General features: G+C 51.2%; 1 protein-coding gene across 2 annotated transcripts; it reads left to right on the top strand.

Moving 5' to 3' along the window:
- Positions 1-7,443: 7,443 nt before the first annotated feature.
- Positions 7,444-17,374, top strand: REN (renin). 2 transcript variants are annotated; one of them, XM_016139924.2, is made up of 10 exons: positions 7,444-7,645; positions 10,674-10,821; positions 11,373-11,496; positions 12,100-12,218; positions 13,151-13,347; positions 15,085-15,093; positions 15,589-15,708; positions 16,075-16,219; positions 16,461-16,559; positions 17,190-17,374. In XM_016139924.2, exons 1-10 carry the CDS (start codon positions 7,548-7,550, stop codon positions 17,349-17,351), a joined length of 1,221 nt encoding a protein of 406 aa, XP_015995410.2. In that variant the 5' UTR covers positions 7,444-7,547; the 3' UTR covers positions 17,352-17,374. The 2 variants fall into 2 exon arrangements, with proteins under 2 accessions (XP_015995410.2, XP_015995416.2); XM_016139930.2 differs by lacking the exon at positions 15,085-15,093.
- Positions 17,375-18,977: the final 1,603 nt, after the last annotated feature.

Below are 18,977 nucleotides of genomic sequence, written 5' to 3'. Positions count from 1 at the left end.
ATCAATAAATAAGGTATAAAATAGAAAAATTAAGAAATGGCAGTAGAAGCATAACCTTTAGGAATATGGGTGGCCAACAACAGCAAAATAGCAAGAGTTGAAAGATGCAGCCCCTCTTCTGCAAGGCTGGGGGCAGGACTGGTGTCTGTGAGTTTTTATTATAAGCCCTTTAGTTCTATTGGTTTTTAAAACTAGAGCATTTATTTTTCTGATAAAGAAAACAGAAAAGAAGGGAGAGAGGGAGGGAGGAAGGAAGGAAGGGTCCATTTCCTGGAAAGTGGGTTCTTGGGATTCAACCACTTTCCCTAACAGCCCTCCCCCACCACAGCTATCCTTCTGCTGGTGACAATCTTAGCACACAAACCCCTCTCACCTTCCCATCAGTACCACCATCCCTACATCACCCGCCCTCCCCATCCCCAGCGACACACAGACACACACACATGCTCCTCTGAGCTGCTCCGCTGTCATGACCTCCTCTGGAAAAGGTAGCTTCCAGTTTTTTTTGTCTTGTTTTGTTTTGGTTTTTAATAATGAAACAGACCTCTGGTGTCATTTAGGGAAAGGCAGTCTGTGCCGCGCCTGTCTGTCATGCCTCAGGATATGGCGTCTGGCTCCACTTCCACTATTCCGGGTGCATCTCATTTCAGAAACACCCTTCGACCAGGCTCTCCACCGAGCCTGGGGCGCCTGCAGCTCGAAGACCTGTGTGACCTGCTTTCGCTTTCTCTTTGAGCGGGCCTCCGGTTGGGATCACCCCAACCCTGTGGCTGAATTCTTGTTCCCCCAAGTCCCTAAACAAACAGCTAAGGACACTTGGTTCTCCCCTGACCCCCAGCTCCAAGGTTCTGCTGGTCCCAGCCCCAGTGCCTCCCCGGAGCTCTGCGGGTACTTACTTCTTCTGGAGGGCCCACCCACACGAGGCAGCCCTGGCTGCTTATTAAATTCCATTGTGGGTCTTTCTTTCCCTCTCAAGGACCCATCTGTTCATCTCTGTTGAGCTCGGTGCCCCCATCTGATTAAAAAATTCCTCCGAGGAGCCAGCTGGGGCCCTAAACGTGATATGGGGAGGAGGACAGGTGGAACAAAGACATGTCCATCTTTAATGTTTCCCCTGCTCCCCCATCTGCTTTTTATGAACAAAAGCAGGACTAGCCCAAAGACGTTCAGCTCCCCAACTCTGAGCCTCGAGAAGTCCAATCTTCACTTCTTTATCATGTTCCCCAGGGCGGTGGCCATGGCAAGGGTTATCTATTAAACTAACAATGGCCAGGAATACACCCGTGCCTGTTTCAAAGCAGTGTAAATCAGTCTTTTCCTGCTACCAGCTTTCTCTCCCTCTGCCCTTGACCTCCACTGGCCACTCCCAGCCATGGTCTCAACACCCGCATCTCCTTGGGGCCATCATGGAGCAAAATGGGATTGGCGGCCATTTTTAGAGAAACCCTGAACGCCACCGTCTAGAGCCCACCCCCGACCCCCTGCCCCCACTCTACACACTCAGCCATGGGATCTGAGGAAAGGCACAAGGGCCATGCTCCGAGTGGATTTATGCTTCTCCTGACTGGCTCTCACGCTCTGGGTCTGCCCCACTGGGAAAGGGCAGGGACCACGCAACCCTTCCCTCTGCCTCCGTCTGCTCCACTACCCTTGACCTCTAGGTGACGCAGTCCGGGGCCCAGACTTGGAATCCTGGGAACCTCTGTGAGACAAATGGGAGCCCTGGGCTGACGGGGCTTGGGAGATGACCTGATAAGGGTCCCTAGCCATTCTCCCTCCCACGCCATAGCCCAGGGCACTGGAAGTCCCATGGAGAGAAGAGACTCCTGGCGGCACCACCTCTTCTTCCAGATTCTCCCCACCCTGACAGTGGAAGTGGTAGAGTAACAGGTCAGGATACACAGAGCCGATTGTCCCAGGGTCACAGCTCAGCACCTCTCAGGGCATTCACCCTTACCCGTGAGTGCAGACCACTAAATGGTTCTTCCTGAAAACAAAACCCGAGTCTTTCTCCTGGCCACCCCTCAAGGCCTCAGGCTGCAGGATAGGGTTGGCTCTGTTTCCCTCAGAAAATACTTTAAGGACTTTACGACCCCCTGGAGCTGAGTACAGAAGGTGGATTAAGAGAAGCTGCCCCTCCCCCAGCCTCTGAGTTGTCAGGAGAAACAAGATGGTTAAAAGTCTGGACCCTTCTACCCTCCAGAAGTTGACTTTCTTGCTTCTCCTCTGGTCCCGGGCAACTTTCTCATCTAAATTTGACTGCAGCCTCATATGTTATGTGTCTCTCTCCTGGTGAGGTGATTCGCACTTCTTACTCACACTGACTGACCGCACCGCTGCTCTGAGGGCCAGCTGCATACACCCGCAGGAGGCCGGACCACGCAGTGAGGGGAGGGTGCCTGGTTCCGCAGAGGGGCCCAGCCCTGGCTGGACCGCTGGCCCCACCTGTGTCATAGAAAAGCGCTGAGTATTGACCTAAACTACATGTGAGGGTCCTGTGCACTGAGCTGGGTGTCTAAAAGTACAGCCAGGGTATGAGGCTTAAAAAGCTTCCGCCCCCACGGAGAGCTCTGTGGGGCTGGCAGTACTCCCTGCAGCTCAGCCACAGCCCGGCACCCCTGTCTCAGTCAAGAGTGAATCCCATTGACTCTGCCAGTCACCTCTGACACCCATAGCCACAGAGAGGGGCCAGGAGTCACAAGGCAGAACATTCAGCCTGCTCTTCCCTAAGCTCTCTGAAGTCTTGGCTTCCACTTCTGAACAGTGGGGATGAGAGTACCTACCCACTACGGAGGGCTGCTGAGAGGATAAAGTACATTTGTTTGCAAAGTACTTCACAGCACATCGTAGATGCTCAGTAAACGGCGCTGGTGTAACTCCGGGTTCTGATGCAAGTTCCAGGCCCACCCCACTTCCCCGCCTACTCTGTCCCTGTTTCTTGCTCCTTGTGCTCCAGAGTTTGGGGACAGGTGAGGGAGAGGAAGAATGGGTGGTCAGTCACCCGAACCATAACATGTCACAATCTTGTGAGGGCCTGTTGGTGAGAAAAGAGACATCGTCACTCTTAAGCCACTGTCCTGATTCCTAACTGACTCTCCACTGGCAGAGGGCCTCAAGATAGCGAGAAGTGACATCCTGGGAAGAGCACCCACCTCAGCAGCTGAACTCACAGGTAACACAGGATACGACACTGTCCACTCTGCCACCTACCAGCTGTGAATTAGGACACTTTAACCACTTCAGTCTTGGTTTCCTCCTGTGTTGCAAGGACACTGGTCCACTCCCCTCCCAGGGTGACGCGGACATTGGAGACCTTCCTCCTTTCAGGCCCTTGCTTTATACCTTGGACTTTCTCCCCACACTCACTTGCTGCTGTCATTACTGGACTTGAAGTTCCTGCCCCGTCATTTATCAAAGGCCATGGCTTCTGGCTTGCAGCCATCCTCCCCGACCCCTCAACCCCCTTCACCCCTCGGGCCCTCTGCCATCCTCCTGGCTGACGTCACCATCCACGCGGACGGTGACCCACGCGGACGGTGACCCAGCCAGCACCCTGACTCCTCGGTGCCCTGAGTACCCCTCTTCCAGTGGCACTACCCCCTACGCCACTTCGATCATCTCCCCCCACATCCTACTCTGGATTTTTCACCACTTGTAATGGCTCCGCCTCTGAAGAGACTACCTCAAACGTTCCCACTCTTGACAAGCTCTCTTCCTTCCAGCTTCATGCTGCCACTATTCCCGCCATCATCGCTTTTTTCTCACCCGTCCGTGGTCTTCTGCTTCCTCCCAGCTCATCCATCCTGTCCTTTCTTGACTTCTTTCCCACACCCACCTTATAGTCTGTCATTCAATAACATTTTTGCTAGAATCCTAAGTCCCTTTGTCCCTCATCTTTGATCACCACACCTGGCATCACCTCAGTCCTGTATGACACCAGACACACAATTTCCCTGCATCTGTCCCCACGCAGCCAAGCACAATGGTGGGGGTAGGAGCGGCAGAGAACAGGACAAACTGGCTTCCGGTGAAGTCATGATCTCCAGCCATTAAACGTCTCAATCCCTCCCAGAAATCCTCTTAGCATCCCTGAACAGCTTCTTCCCATTTTACGCTTTCCACAATTATTTAGAACTTTTCCCATTTTCCTCACGCCTCCAAAACCCCTCCCATCCCCAACTCTCAGCAGAGTCCCTGCTTCCTACTTGTCCAAGAAGATAACAGTTACCACACAGAAAGTCTCTCAGCTTTCAACACCAAGCAGAGAAACTGTGGACAACACACGCACCCTCCTTCTCGCCATCCTCGCTACAGCACTGGAGTTTCCCTCCCGTGTGCTCCCATGCTCTCAGGCATTCTCCTGCACTGACTATCCCTTCCTCTCGATGGAGTCCTCTCTGTGCCTTAAATATAGTCAGCTCCCTCCCATAATTAGAAAATAAGATGTAGGAGGATGGGGAGAGGAGAAGAGAAAGGAAAAGAAGAGAGGAGAGAAAAACCCTTACTTTGTCCTCATTCCCCTCCAGCTGTGTTACAGCCTACCTTCTCAAAACAGCTGCTGTATGTACCATGCCACCTTCATCTCCCTACTTCCCATCATCCTATCCATCCCTGTCTGAATTTCTGTCGCTCTGCATCACCAAAAGGGCTCCACTAACAGTACCCATTGTTGCACGTCTGTGTTTTAACCTGCATCGTACCTGCCCGAGTGGCAGCACCACCAGTGCTCACCATCCCTCCTTACCACTCTCCTTCCTCACTTCGGGGACACCTGAAGGTTTCCTCCTGCCTTCTGGCCTCTATTCTTTGCTGTCTTCTGCAGATTCTTCCTCCACTGCTGGTCTGTTAAAGCTTGGAGTCCTGGGCCTTCTTGCTCTCTATCCTTTTCCCTGTCTAATTTCGTTCATACCTGTGACATCAATTACCAAGTACAAATAACACATAAATCTTTCACCCAGGTCCATTAATGCACCTGCCATTTAATGTCAGCCCTGAGATATCCCAATGGAACCCTTCCCTCAACAGGTCTTCAAACTCGTGGTCTCCCAGACCCTCTTCCCTTCTGGAATCCTGGTTCTTTTCCACTGTACCCCATGTTTCATCAGGCATCCAGAAACCTCCTTCTCCTTCACTCCTCATATCCAACCCATTACCCAGTCCTGAGGATTTTATTTCCTAAATTTCTCTCAACACATCCAATCTTCTCTACCTCCACCATGCCCACCTACCCTCGTCCAAGCTACTTCTAATGCCATGGTTTCCTAACTGGTATATACTATGTGACTCTGGACCATTCTCAAGTCCTTGCTAGGCCACCCTATAGCCACAGTGTCTTTGCAAACATATCTAATTATAAAACACATTATTATCCTCTCCTTAACCTGTTTATCCACTGCTCTTAGGGTGAACATAGTATGGTGTTCAAGAACTTGTAGCTTTTGACACTCACATCGGCTATGTAATGAGTTCTGGGTCATACTGCCTAAATTCATAGCCTGACTTCATCACTTATTGTCAGCATGACCCTGGGCAAGTTACTTTCTGAATCATCCTGCATCTCAGTTTCCACACCTATAAGAGGGAGTAATAATGATACTACCTCATCAAGCAGTAGTGAGAACTAAACGCGTTCGGCACGTAGTGTCTAAGTGTTAGACCTTCTCATCTCTTGCCTCTCCAGTCTCATTCCTTGTCCCGCTCCCTCTCATCTCTGCTTAGCCACGTTGAGTGTTCTTTAGGGCCTTATTCTCACCATGGTCTCTCTCTCCTCAGGGCACTGCACGTGCTATTCCCATGGGAACTCTTTCTTTCCCTCTTCAGCTAGTCATTGCCTGCTTGTGCAGCCTTCAGTTCACAACTCAAGTATAATTTCCTTGAGTTCCCTGACTGGTACTGGACATTGTTAGTGTTTTACGTTTATGTTTTGATGAGAATAATCTCTCTCCTAAACACCATGGATTCCACAAGAGCAGAAACTGTGTTTGTTTTTATCGCCTTTGTAACTCCAGCATCTAGAAAGATGTCTGACAAATAATAAATTCTCAATGAATATTTTCTAGTAACTGAAAGAGGAATGAAAGAGCTCTAAGGCCTATGTGAATGCTTAATATATATTCTATAATCTGACGAGAGATTTCACACTTAAGAGATTCTAAAACGTCTCCCCCTGCCCTTAAATCCTTCCCCTGCTGCCAACCACAGTGCCTGAAAATTTTCCAGTTAGAGTTTCTATCAAGAAACACCAAATTTCCCATTATTTGATGAGTGTGTTCATTAGCAGACACATGAGCAACAAGTTTAGGAACTGAGGACCACAGAGCGGAAAGGTGGGATTCAATGTCACATGATGGTAGAGTCAGAACTAGAACTCAGGTCCCTTACAGCTAGCTCTTCGCCCTGCCCATCACAGTTCACTAATTCACTCATTTGATTAGAATTAAGCACCACTTTGGGTAAGAGGAGGACACAAACATACAGAAATGACTCCGAGGCAGGACAGTTGAGGTCCATGCTCTCATGGAAGGGCTTGTACCATGCTGTGGGAGCCCACAGGAGAAAGCAGTCAATTCCGGACTGAATCGGGGCCTGCTTCATGGAGGTGGTGGTGATAATTGAAATGAGCCCTGAAGAACAAGCAGGGAGTGCTGGGAGAGGGCATCCTAGGCTGAATAAATAGCTCCTATCCAGGGATTTAAGGGCCAGGTTTGGAGAGCTGCCCCAGACTGCTTGTAAACTACAAGGCAAAGGGAAGGAGGCAGAGAGAGGGCCCTGAAAGGAGTTAGGGCCACACGGAAAGAGGGTTAGAAGTTGAAAGTGCGGCTGCCCCACCTGACTCCCCTGCAGAAGGCTCCCAGGCCCCTGAGGGTCGTCCTTCCCTCCCACCAACATTAGGTGCATGGAAGATGGACACAGCCTCTGCCCCGCAGCTCCCTGCTTCCCGAGGGCTGTGCTAGGTGCACTTGTCCATAAACGGCCACTGCTGACAGAGGCCTGGATGGTGGTGGCATGAAGGCCCCCAGTCTGGCTCTGTCATGGAACAAGCCAGGAGGAGTCACTCATGCTTCAGATGGGAACACTGAGATACAGTCTGGGAGAAGCCAGTCGGGGACACCGCCAAGGTTAATATAGATAGAGCTTCAAGGGCATGGGAGTGGAGGCTGGCTAGGAATTAGAAACGCAGGTCCGAGCCCTGACCTTGCTCCTGAGCAGTGCTGTTTCTCATCAGCCTCTTTTCCCTCTGGGGGTCGCAGGGCCAGGCAGAGACAAGGCTGCTGGCGTCACTGGGCACAGCATTGTGTTCCCACAGCTTTTCTTCCTCCAGCTCCTGGACTATGTGCTGGAAACCTGGTCACTCTTCACCCCCTCTAGCTCAGTCCCATGGCGAGGGCGTTTACTACTGGCTGCCCTGCCATCTGCCCTAGGGTAATAAATCAGGGCAGAGCTAAACCGCCACCATCCCGAGTGTGGAACATATAAAAGGAGAAGAGATCTGGGAGCCACAAGGCTTCAGTGGATCCGAGAGAGAGCGCCAGGGACCCCTGGGAAGCATGGACCGATGGAGCAGAATACCTTGCTGGGGACTCCTGCTGGTGCTCTGGAGCTCCTGCACCTTTGGTCGGCCTGCGGACATTGGCGCCCTCAGACGGTAATTTGGGCTAGAGAAGGTGGCAGGGGCGCAGGGGTTCTCATCTAACACTTCTGGCTTTCGGATATGTGCTGTCATCTGGTCCTCATGACCAGCTGGGCAGGGAGGTATGGTCCCATTCAGAGAGATCAGGTGACTCACCCAATGTCACATAGCCAGTAGTGGCACCAGTCAAGCATGGAAGACATGTTTTTTGATTCCTGCTCAGAGCCTTTGCTTCCTGCACAGATCACCATGCTAGGAACTCAGAGATGATTGTGACATGCTCCCTGCCCTCAAGGAGCTCGTGGCCTAATTATTAAGAAGCGTGTGGTATGGTTAAGTCTACTAGGGAAGAAGCATAATACAGTGCTTAAACTCAAGGCTTCTAGAGTTGAACTGTCTTGGTTTAAATTCTATTCCACTAACAGAACTAACTAGCTTTGGAACCAGAGGAAAGTTACTTAATTTCTCTAGGTCTCAGTTTACTATTTTAAAACAGGGTTAGGTTGATAACAGCACCTACTTCACTGAGCTGCTTTGAAGATTAAATGAAATAACACAAGGAAAGGCCTTAGCACGATGCTGTCAAAACCCAGCAGTCATAGTTCTACAGGGTAGGTTGTCACAAAGGTCAAAAGAAAGGTTTAAGGAAGCCCAAAGGACAGAGAAGAAAGACCCGATTCACATCCATATGTGATGCCAGGCCCTGTGGAAACAAGCAACTCATTAAGGCTGCAGAGCGGAGACACAGGGTGGGACAGAGTGGGACAGGGACTGGTGGAGAAAGGCGTTTCTGTTTGGGGAGTGCGGATGGACCAGAAGACCTGCAGGTGAGAGGGCAGGTTTTGTGACCAGTACTAGCTGCTAAGCCTGTCAAATGTTTGGGGTTTCACAGGATCTTTTCACATATTTCATCTCACATCATCCTCCCAAGTCCCACTTTACAGATGAGGACACTGAGGCTCTGGGAGGTCACATGTAGAGGCTGAGCCTCAACACACACTGGGTCTTTTGTCTCCAAAGCTTCTTTTTCTGCTCCAAGGCTCTCAGAAAAGTAACTGCTGGTTTGGGGATGTGAGGTGAGAAGCTGGGGGCATTGCAGCAGCACGTACCTGGGTACAGCCCCCACCCCCAGGGTAAAGGCAGGAGAAGTTAAAAACTTTCTTGTTCTCTTCAAAAAGTGAAGAGTGGATGGGGCCAGGACTAGACAGGAAGTCAGGAATTTGGAACATAGCTAGAAGGATTTTGCTACCTGCTGTGGGCAAAGCGTCATGCCAGATACTTTGAGAGATGTGAACAAAGGACCCCCTTCTCAAGGTTCTTTCATGGCCTTTTACATATACAATTCACATCTATTGAGCAATAGCCATCTCATTTAATCTTTGCAGTGACTCACTGAGGTAGGTACTACTATTAAGTCCATTTTTAGAGAGGACTTCATGGAGTCTCAGACAAGGCCCAGAGAAGCTAGGTAAGTTGCTCAGAATCACACAGGGAATAAGGGTTTCCAGCATGCCCCCACACCACCATGCCCTCACCGCTGGACAGAACCACCTCTGTGAGCATTCAGGCGTGTAGTGCTGGCTGTGAGCACCCAGGGAACATGAAGAGGAACCTATGCAAAGGTGAGGTCAGCGTGAACTGGGCAAGCGGCGCGGGTGCATGCTGGGCTTTGAAGGATGAATGACTGTGAAAGAGGGGGCGGGGAAGAAAGGGACTTTCTGAAAGGAAAATGGTAAAAGGAAAGGTCCAGAGCAGAGGCTGTTAAGAGTAAATAGTGGACAATATACCCTCTTTGGGGTCAAGACTCATCTGTTTCTCTGTTTTCCCATCTGTAAAATGGGAATAATAAAATTACCCACCTCAAGGGATGGCTGAGAATTGAATAAGATCGTAATTGCAAAAATACTTTTTGAATAGTAAATAAACTGTGTTATGAATGTGACAGGTCATGTCCATTAAAATATTACACTGACAAATTCAGTATCAAAATGGTATTTGTATACACGGGCACAATGGGCTACATAGAATGCATGGGTGTGAGAAGGAAAGGAGTGCAAGTACAGGGGGACTGGCAGAAAGAGGGATTCTCCATAAGGTGGGCTGCAATTCTGGGACCCTCCCCTCACCCCCTCCAACAGCCAGGAACATCTTCCAGGTTCCGGCACACAGCCTCATCAAAATATAGGGCACCCTACATGGAAATAAGGCCAAATACCCTGCTTGACTCTGTTCCATCACTTCCGAGTCACCTCATCCCTGTGACCCTCCATTTCCTCATCATAAAGTGAGATGATGCTAGTTTGCAGAGTAGTTATGTGGGGACGTGGCAGCTGAGTATGCCGTAAGTTTCCCAAATCTCTAATTCTGCCTCCCAAAGGTGGTTAGGAAGGTGTCAGGACAAGAAGCTGAGGGGCTTAGACTCAAGAAGGCACATCTTTCCAAGGACAGGACACACAGGCACTCTGGGGATGCCAGCCTCTTTCCCTGCCTCACCCAGTTCAGTTGGTCCACTCCACCCCACAGCCGGGGCTGGGCGACTGTCCCAGGCATCCCCGAGTCCTGCAGGGCTGCTTCGGGAGTCTGCTGCCACCTACAGGCCTCATGTGGCACTGCCTCCTCCTGTCCAGCCTTGAAGGGAGCACTCCCAGCCTTCCTCTCCTTAGAGGGAATGTCGCACGTTTCCTCCTCTGTCTACACCTTAATGGAGCTCCTTAAAGGCAGCAATGACCTTTATATCTCTGGTCCCCAGCTTGATGCAGGCACAGAGGAGGTGTTCAACATGTGAGTGTGGAATGAATGAATGAATGAATGATCAAATGAACAAATGGCCTTGCAGTGACCAAAATAAGACTAAAGAGGAAGGTTGAGGGTTATTTAATACCAGTGCAGGTGACTCACAGTTTGCGAATTCCCCCCTTCACAAGCCTAAGAGCACAAGAGTGATTCTTAGGTGCCCCAGCCAAGGTTAACGGTTGTGGTCCAGAGACTACATTACGGAGGAGTACAGAGCTCTTCTCTTTTTTCTTTCTTCACTCTGGACCAGGATCTTCCTCAAGAAGATGCCCTCAGTCCGAGAAAGCCTGAAGGAGCGCGGCGTGGATGTAGCCAGGCTCTGGGCTGACAGAAGCCAGTTCCCCAAGAGACTCTCCAGCAACAGCACCTCGCCTGTGGTTCTCACCAACTACCTGGATGTGAGCATCTGGGTCCCTGCTCCTCCAGCAGCCTTTCCCTCTTAGGCCTAAGGCTTTCTTGTTTCTTTCCACTTGACTGACTTGCTGAGGAGCAAAGCCTGTAAGCTTTCAGGCTGAGGTAGAGAGGGCAGCAAAAAAGCTCAGAGGCAGGATTAAGCTTGGAACTTGGGAATCCAGGCTCTAGGCCTCAAGCCTAGGTGTCTCTGGGGAGCAGGAGGTGTGTGTGGTTCTGAGGTGCCCCAGCCAAAAGGGCAGATGCAAGCTTTTGGGATTAGGCTCAGCACAGCTTGACTGCTTTACTGAGTCAGTGGCTCAAGGGGTGGGGAATCTTCCTACTTTATTGCCATTATTTTTATTTTGCCCTCTTGTCTTACTCCCTGGGAAATCATAAGACAGTGCTAAGCCTCCCACCTGGGCCCTGATGGAAAATGGAAACCCGCAGAAGGTGTATGATTTGCCTAACGTCACTCTGAATGCCAAGGGGGATATTAGGTGAGACCTCAAGGCCCAAGGCTCCCCAAGCCCTCCAGCTGCCTCTTTCACCCCTATAGACTCAGTACTATGGCGAGATTGGCATTGGCACCCCGCCACAGACCTTCAAAGTCATCTTTGACACAGGATCAGCCAACCTCTGGGTACCTTCAACCAAGTGCAGCCCTCTCTACACAGCCTGTGGTGAGCCCCCAGACCTGTGGCACCTCTCCTCAAGCCCCTGCCTGCCCGCTTGGGCAGTCTTGCCTCATGCTCAGCCAAATCTCTCCTACTGCCATTTGAGCTGTTTCCTCTCTGCCTCTGCTCCCATTGCCCCTAAGAGGAGAGGGAAACATCTCCCACATTCCTGATGTGGCCATCAAGGTAAGATAGCAAGCTTCAGGAGCCCTCAGTCAACCCAGAAGGCCATTCCTCACCGTTCCAGAGATTGAGGACTGAAGTCTCAGACCCTCCAGGCACATGGGCTCTTCCACCCCCACCCTTAGTCAACAACCTCTCCTTGGGTGCTTACTGTGACCAGAATCTTCCCCCACCTCAGTGTTAAAAATTACTTTAAAATGTTTCATTTGAGACAAAATTCTCAGATATGGACACATAATAGGGGCCCAAGAAACACAGTCCTTGATAGATGAAACACATTTTTCCAAGCCTCTGACTGCCCTCAGAGCCACCCCACGCCTGCACCTAAGTCCTTCAACCACACAGGCCACACCCCCATGCGCCTGCCTCCAAGGCCCGCTGCCTGGGCCTCTCTTGGACAGACCTGAGCCTATGTCCCTCTGCTAGAGATTCACAGCCTCTACGACTCTTCGGAATCCTCCAGCTATGTGGAGAATGGGACGGAATTCACCATCCGCTATGGATCTGGGAAGGTCAAAGGCTTCCTGAGCCAAGACATGGTGACGGTAAGTGGGACTGCCCCAAGTCATCAGATCCCTGCCTTTCTCGTCTCCAGACCTGTCCTGCCACTCTAGGGCCCATACCTGGGGAAGGTGCCATCCAGCCCATGTGGAGCTGGGGACAAGCTCTGCCACCAAACAGAGCAAACCTGAGCTCCTGGCTCAAGAATCGGTGATTTATAGAGGCATTTAACTCACATGCAGAGCTTGTCTGAGCCCCACAGCCTCCAGAAAAGTAACCTGCCTGAGATTACCCAGTTCTGACTAAGGTCTTCACCAGACCCTACACTGAAATCAGGGTCAGAGTCAGGATCAGTGATATTGTTGACATTGTGGTCAGGGTTAGTTTTAGGGTCAGGCATAGGTTTTAAGGTCATAGTTAAAGTTTGAGTTTAGGACTAGGGATAGGGCCCGGTTTTGATTTCCACTTGGCGTGTGTCGGATCCCGTCCCCATTCTAGGGTTTCTCCAGCCCTTGCTCTGTCAGTCACAGGAGGGCTACTCATGGAACCTCGAAGGAAACCAGTACGAGCCCTCCCCTTGTCTGCGAAATCAGGGGGAAAAGGAGCACGCATGTGCTGCAGAAACCCTTATCCTACAAAGGGGGTCGGGGCCTGAGATGCAGCCCTGCTGAGGTAGAAGCTGGGCCCTTGGGCTGGGGTGTGGGCGCGCCTGGTATCTCTTCTATTACAGCTCCGCAGTGCTGCCGGCTCAGTCTCTGCCCCTTCCAGTCCCTGGGAAACCCCAGTTCTCTGGACTCCACTGCCTGCTTAGATGCAGATTAGGAGAGATATGTGTGGGGATTGATGAAATGGTCTTACCCCAGATTGCTATACCCTGGACCATTTGCATCCCTGGGAGCCTCATGTGGAAGCCCAGAATAGACTCTGGCAAGGGATGGACAGTGGGCTTGGTCTCCTCTGATCTTTCCTCCCACAGGTGGGCGGAATCACAGTGACACAGACGTTTGGAGAAGTCACAGAGCTACCCCTGATACCCTTCATGCTGGCCAAGTTTGACGGGGTTCTGGGCATGGGCTTCCCCGCACAGGCCATTGGAGGAGTCACCCCCGTCTTTGACCACATTCTCTCCCAGAGGGTGCTAAAGGAGGATGTCTTCTCTGTCTACTACAGTAGGTGGGCCTGGGTCTCCAGAAGCCGTGGCAGGGGAGGGGAAAGAGGCAAGAGAGTTGAGAGAGTAAGAGGAGAGTTTAGACCACAATTTTGATGTGTTCATGATTACATGTATTCAAATTCAGAGCTGCACTACCCAATATAAAAGCTAACACTTAAATTTAAATTAATTATAATTTAATAAAATTAGGTATTCAGTTCATTAGTCACATTAGCTACATTTTAAGAGCTCAGCAGCCAAATTGGCTAGCAGCTACCATATTGGATAGTACAGACATAGAACATGTCCACTGATGTAGAAAGTTCTGTTAGACAGCACTGCTCTAGAACAAGAGGAGAATGTGGAGTGGAAGCCATTGCTGTGACCTGGGGACCTTCCTTGTGAGGGCCAATGGCCCCTCTCACAAAGAGACAGCTAATGTCACTTATTCATTAATTCCTTATTTGCTTATTCATTGATTCAACAAATATTATGCCTATGTGCCAAGCACTGTGAGAGGCACTGAGGGTACAGCCATGAACACAATATACAAGACAGAGTCCTGCCCTCACAGAGCCTACAGTTTGGCAGGGAGGACAAGAAACATGACAATGTGATAAGCAGGTAACACAGGGCCAAGACTGTAGAAACTTTTCAACTCTAGGCTGAGCTTATGTGCAGTTTAGCTGGCCTTTGGGAAGCTGTTGGGTTTAGAAAGATAGTATGAGCTGGAAACAAGGACCATGAGGGTAAGAACATGAGGCCAGTGGCAGTGAGGACAGAGCAGAGGGTCGGACTCCAAAGAAATCTCAGAAGTAAAACGGAGAAAAGTGTCCGGTTTGGTAAGAGAAAGGAAAGCACTGAGAAAATGCCATCAAGTGGCTCTGCAGCCAGGTACGACTTGGGAAGAGCTGCTCTAGAGGTGGAGTAAGGCCAGAGGGTGAGCAGTTAAGAGCTGAGTGTAGATGTCAGGACAAGAAGGGCAGATGTAGGCTGCCTTGAAAAATTCAACAGGGAAATGAATGTCAGGTGGGGGTGCAGGCAAAGATGAAGAGAAAGGCAGAGAAAAGAAGGGTGGGTGTTTTTAAATGCTAGAGGATCCCTGAGCATGCTTGCAGGTAGATGGAAGGCAATGGAAAGCAAGAGATTGAAAATGTAGAATAAGAGATAAGAATGGAAGGCACAGGAGCCTGAAGGTCATGGAAGGGAGGATCCAGTAAAGGGAAGAAGGCAAGCTTTGCTGATGGAGAAAACATTCAAAAAAATCTTTAAGTATTGGGGGAGGGCCACTGGGTACTAGATTTATACAATACAATTAATTGCATCTATACAAACTGCATGTGCATAGCTACACACCTGTGTACACATGTGCATGTACACATGACTCCGGTTAGGAAACCCCATCCCTCTTTCTCTCTCTCTCTCTCTCTCTCTCTCTCTCACACACACACACACACACACACACACACACACACACACACGACACTGGAAAGCAGCCCTAAGGTGGACCCTGAGCTGTGGGAGGCTCTATGCATCATGGAGAAGAGAAAGGAAAGGGGGATCAGCTTCAGACTGCACCCCAAGAGCCCTGGCTCCAGTCCCCCTATCACCCACTCACTGCCTAGGTGACTTTAGGCAAGTGACTTCACCTCCTGGTGACTCTACTGCCTGAGGGGTAAAAGAAAGCAAAATACCCACCCTAGCTGGTGAGGCTCTCCAGAAACAAAAGCTTCCTTTCTGCTGTGTCTCTTTCTCCGCAGAAATTCCAAGTAAGGAGATGAAACCCCCCACCCGGCCCTGACTTTCCAGAGTACCTGGTCCAGAACCACACCCACCACCTGCCCAAAATTCACTTCACAAGCCCAGGCTCCGCTGGATGCTGATGTTCTCCACCCTGCTCCTGCTCTCCTCATGTCTCCGTCTACCCCCACCCAATAGCTCCCCAGAGTCCCCTTCCACGTACCCGCTTAACCCACAGCAACCCATACCCAAGTGGGGGAGCAATTTGAATTGTTTGCATTCTATTGGCTGTCCTGGTGCCCATTCCTTTTCTGTGGCCTCACCTGGATGCTTTATTGAGTGCAGCTGGACTAAGCTGGAACCACCACTGCCTGGGCTGGGGGAGGGACAAGAAAGGTGGCAGCATGGGCTGCAGCTTCCCAGCCTCACCATCCCTGTCTTCCTCTGCCCAACCTGCACCGGGGCCCAACTTCCCTCGTTGCTGGGGCCACCGGGTCTCCAAGAGCCTCTGATCTTTCCTTTAGGAATTCCCACTTGCTGGGAGGAGAGATTGTGCTGGGAGGCAGCGATCCTCAGTATTACCAAGGCAATTTCCACTACGTGAGCATCAGCAAGACTGGCTCCTGGCAGATCAAAATGAAAGGGTCAGACATCTTCAACCCTGCTGCTGGGGGGCGGGGGGTGGGCAAGGGCAAGGCTTCCATACTGCTCTCTCCAACGAAGCCACTTCTTAAGGCACAGACATCTGCTCTCTGTGTGCTCTGTCCAGGGATAGAGAACACTGAGATGTGAAGGAGAGAGGGGAGGGGACCTACTGACGGGAGGTGGAGGGTCACTAAGCACATGCTGAGGGAGGGGTCAGCACCTTTCCTCCTCCGCTTCCTACCTTATGCACCCCTCACCGCATCACTGGAGCAGCAGCATGGCCTCCCATCACCGCCCTCACTCAGGAAAGCTGTGCAGCCAGGTAGCCCCATTTCAGCCTTCTGTCTGACTGTGGCCTCTCCCAGGGTGTCTGTGAGGTCGGCCACCTTGCTCTGTGAGGAGGGCTGCATGGTGGTGGTGGATACTGGCGCCTCCTACATCTCAGGTCCCACCAGCTCCCTGAGGCTGCTCATGGAGACCCTGGGGGCCGAGGAGCTGAGTACTGATGAAGTAAGAAGCTAGAGGGGCGGTGCCAAGGGTGGGGGAGCGCCACCTGGTCCAGGGCCCCAAGTCACCCCAGGCAGCATTAGGTCCCAAATGAGGTCATTTTGGGCCTTCACCTCCTCACCTCTTACTCTCTTCATGTGTGGCTGGGTCTCCCCTGGGGGGCAGGGGGCACGGCACAAGCACAGAATGGTGTCTGCTGGGAGATCTCCAATACTCAAAGGGGCTCCCTTTACCCTCCCCCTAGTATGTCGTGAACTGTAACCAGGTGCCCACACTCCCTGACATCTCCTTCCACCTCGGAGGCAGAGCCTACACACTCACCAGTGCGGACTATGTATTACAGGTGAGATTCCAGTCTGCCCCTCAGGGAGAGGCAGGAAGGGTGGACAGGGGCCCTCAACAACTCACAGTAACAGATTACTAGGCCAGAAGTTCTTAAACTTGGCTGTTAGCGTCACCTGAGAGCTTTTAAGACTCCCAATAGAAAGCCACATCCCCTACCTACTAAATCAGAACCTCTGGGGGAGCAGGGGCGGCACTTGGGCATCAGTGTTTTCAAAACCCCCCAGGTGATTCCAATGTGCAAGTATAGGAATCGCTCTGATAGGCAGCTTTTCTTCATTTTCTCATCAAGTGCTCCCAGTAATGCTGTACTTCTGTATTCTTATCCCCTTTTTATACCCACTAGACTTAAAGATATTAAATAACTTGACTAGGATCACAACCTCTGCCAGACAGTAGGTCGTGAAGGTAGCACCGTGCCTGCTGCATTGTGTGCTCAGTGTCTAGCACAGTGGCTGCTTCCAGGAGGGGTGCAATCTCTGATGGGTTGAAAGGGGCGTTGCCACAGAGGTGCATTGTGGAAGGGGGAGAGGAGGAAGGACGTTGCCGAGAACGGTCCCTGGAGCCGGGCAAGGTGAGGGCAGAATGATCATGTCCTGAGCGGTGGGGAAACCCTCGTGCTTCCTGCCAGGACCCCTACAATAACGATGACCTGTGCACACTGGCCCTCCACGGTCTGGACGTCCCACCACCCACTGGGCCTGTCTGGGTCCTGGGTGCCAGCTTCATCCGCAAGTTCTACACAGAGTTTGATCGGCGTAACAACCGCATTGGCTTTGCCTTGGCCCACTGAGGCCCTCTGCTGTGGTCTGTCCGCAGTCCTAGTCCGGAGTTGGAACCCCCTCTGGTGATGTCCCTGTTTATGCTTGCGTCCTCATGTTGGGGTGCAGGCAAGGAGCTCCTCCTGGATGCTTGCCCTGTCCCAACACTGCCTCCTCCCTGCATTTAGGACAAACAGAATAAAGAGTTCATGTTCACAGCCCTGTTGCACCTGGGTCCACTAGGGTTTGAAACAGGGGGAGGGGCAGCTGCACGATCATGCGCAGACAGGAAAGTGGCACAGAATGACAAACACACTGGGTGTCTGCAGCGCTCAAATGGAGTTATTTACACAACCTTGGGTGGGAAGTTTGCAGAGAGTCAGCCCCTTGCCCTCCGCAGTCCCTCAAGGACCAAGACTAATGCTGGAGCAGTAGGCTGTGGATCAGAAAAATGCTCTCAGCTCATGGAGGCCAGCCACAAGCTCAGGCTCTGCACTGCTGAGCTAGCTAGGCCTTCCTCTCCTGCACTGCAGACCTCCAACCCCTGGCCCACGGAGCCATTTACACTGCAGTCCAAGGCACCATCACCTACAAATGTAGACCTCAAAAGATCTAACTGATACATGTGGGAGAAACTGAGGATCAGAGAATGAAAGGCATTTGGCTGAGATCGCTCAATGAATTGTGAAAAATCAAGATTGGAACTCAGCCTGTCCAACTCAGGCCCTAAGGAGCTTTCTACCTTCCCACATGCAGATGCACTTTCACAGGGAGGGCCCCTGCACCCAGGCATGGGGCCACGTTCCCAGAGACAGGCTGCTCTCTTTATCTCAGAGACTTGGGCCAAGCTGAAGTTTTCCCCCACTCCTACCCCTTAGGCTGTCTGCAGGGGATGTATAGCTCAGGAAAAGAGGGGTAGCATCCACCTCAAGTCACTGATGCTGTCCCTCTTCGTGGTAGCTGCTCACCCTCTTTTGACCGCAATGGGTGAAGCACTGTGTGGCCTAACCAGGCCCCTGCAAACCTCACACTTCTAAAATGGCAGCCTCTTGGGATTGTGTGGGACCCAGGGTTCCTCAAGGGAGGCATTCCTGCAAGGGGCTGCATCCCTCTGCAGAACCAACATGATTCTCTGCGTTTGTTTGCCTGACTGGCTTTATTTTCTTATAACAAAAAGGGTCAGAGTCATTGCCCTTTCCAGTTGCACATCCTGGGGCTCCATGACCTTAAGTAGGCAGCACTGCCCATCATCTCCTACACTGTCCAATATAATAGCCAATACACTGTAATGGTTACTTACATTAATTAAGTTAAATTACATACTAGCCATATTTAAATGCTAAAATCACATGTGGCTAGTGGCCACTGCACTAGACAACAAAATATAGAACATTTCCATCATCACAGAAGTTCCTCTGGACAGAGATGCATTCTGGACAGCAATAATAATGAGGACCTGTGGTTGAGAGGTTCCTGAATAGGCAGAAAGGACAACTTAGGAAACAGAAAAGAGCCCCTCTTCTGCAGGGACTTTCCTGGGTGGAGCAGTGAAAGCTCTCCCACGGGGCTGGTGACTACTGAGATCCCCATTGGTACACTCATCCCCAGCATGCATCTCTACCCCAATGTCCCTTCTCCATCTGCTGTGTGTGGGGTGT

The sequence above is a fragment of the Rousettus aegyptiacus genome, unplaced genomic scaffold (genome assembly GCF_014176215.1).
Source record: "Rousettus aegyptiacus isolate mRouAeg1 unplaced genomic scaffold, mRouAeg1.p scaffold_m13_p_17, whole genome shotgun sequence".
Classification (NCBI taxonomy): domain Eukaryota; kingdom Metazoa; phylum Chordata; class Mammalia; order Chiroptera; family Pteropodidae; genus Rousettus; species Rousettus aegyptiacus.
The sequence above is the reverse complement of the archived record's forward strand: the minus strand, read 5'-3'. Positions and strand labels throughout refer to the sequence as shown.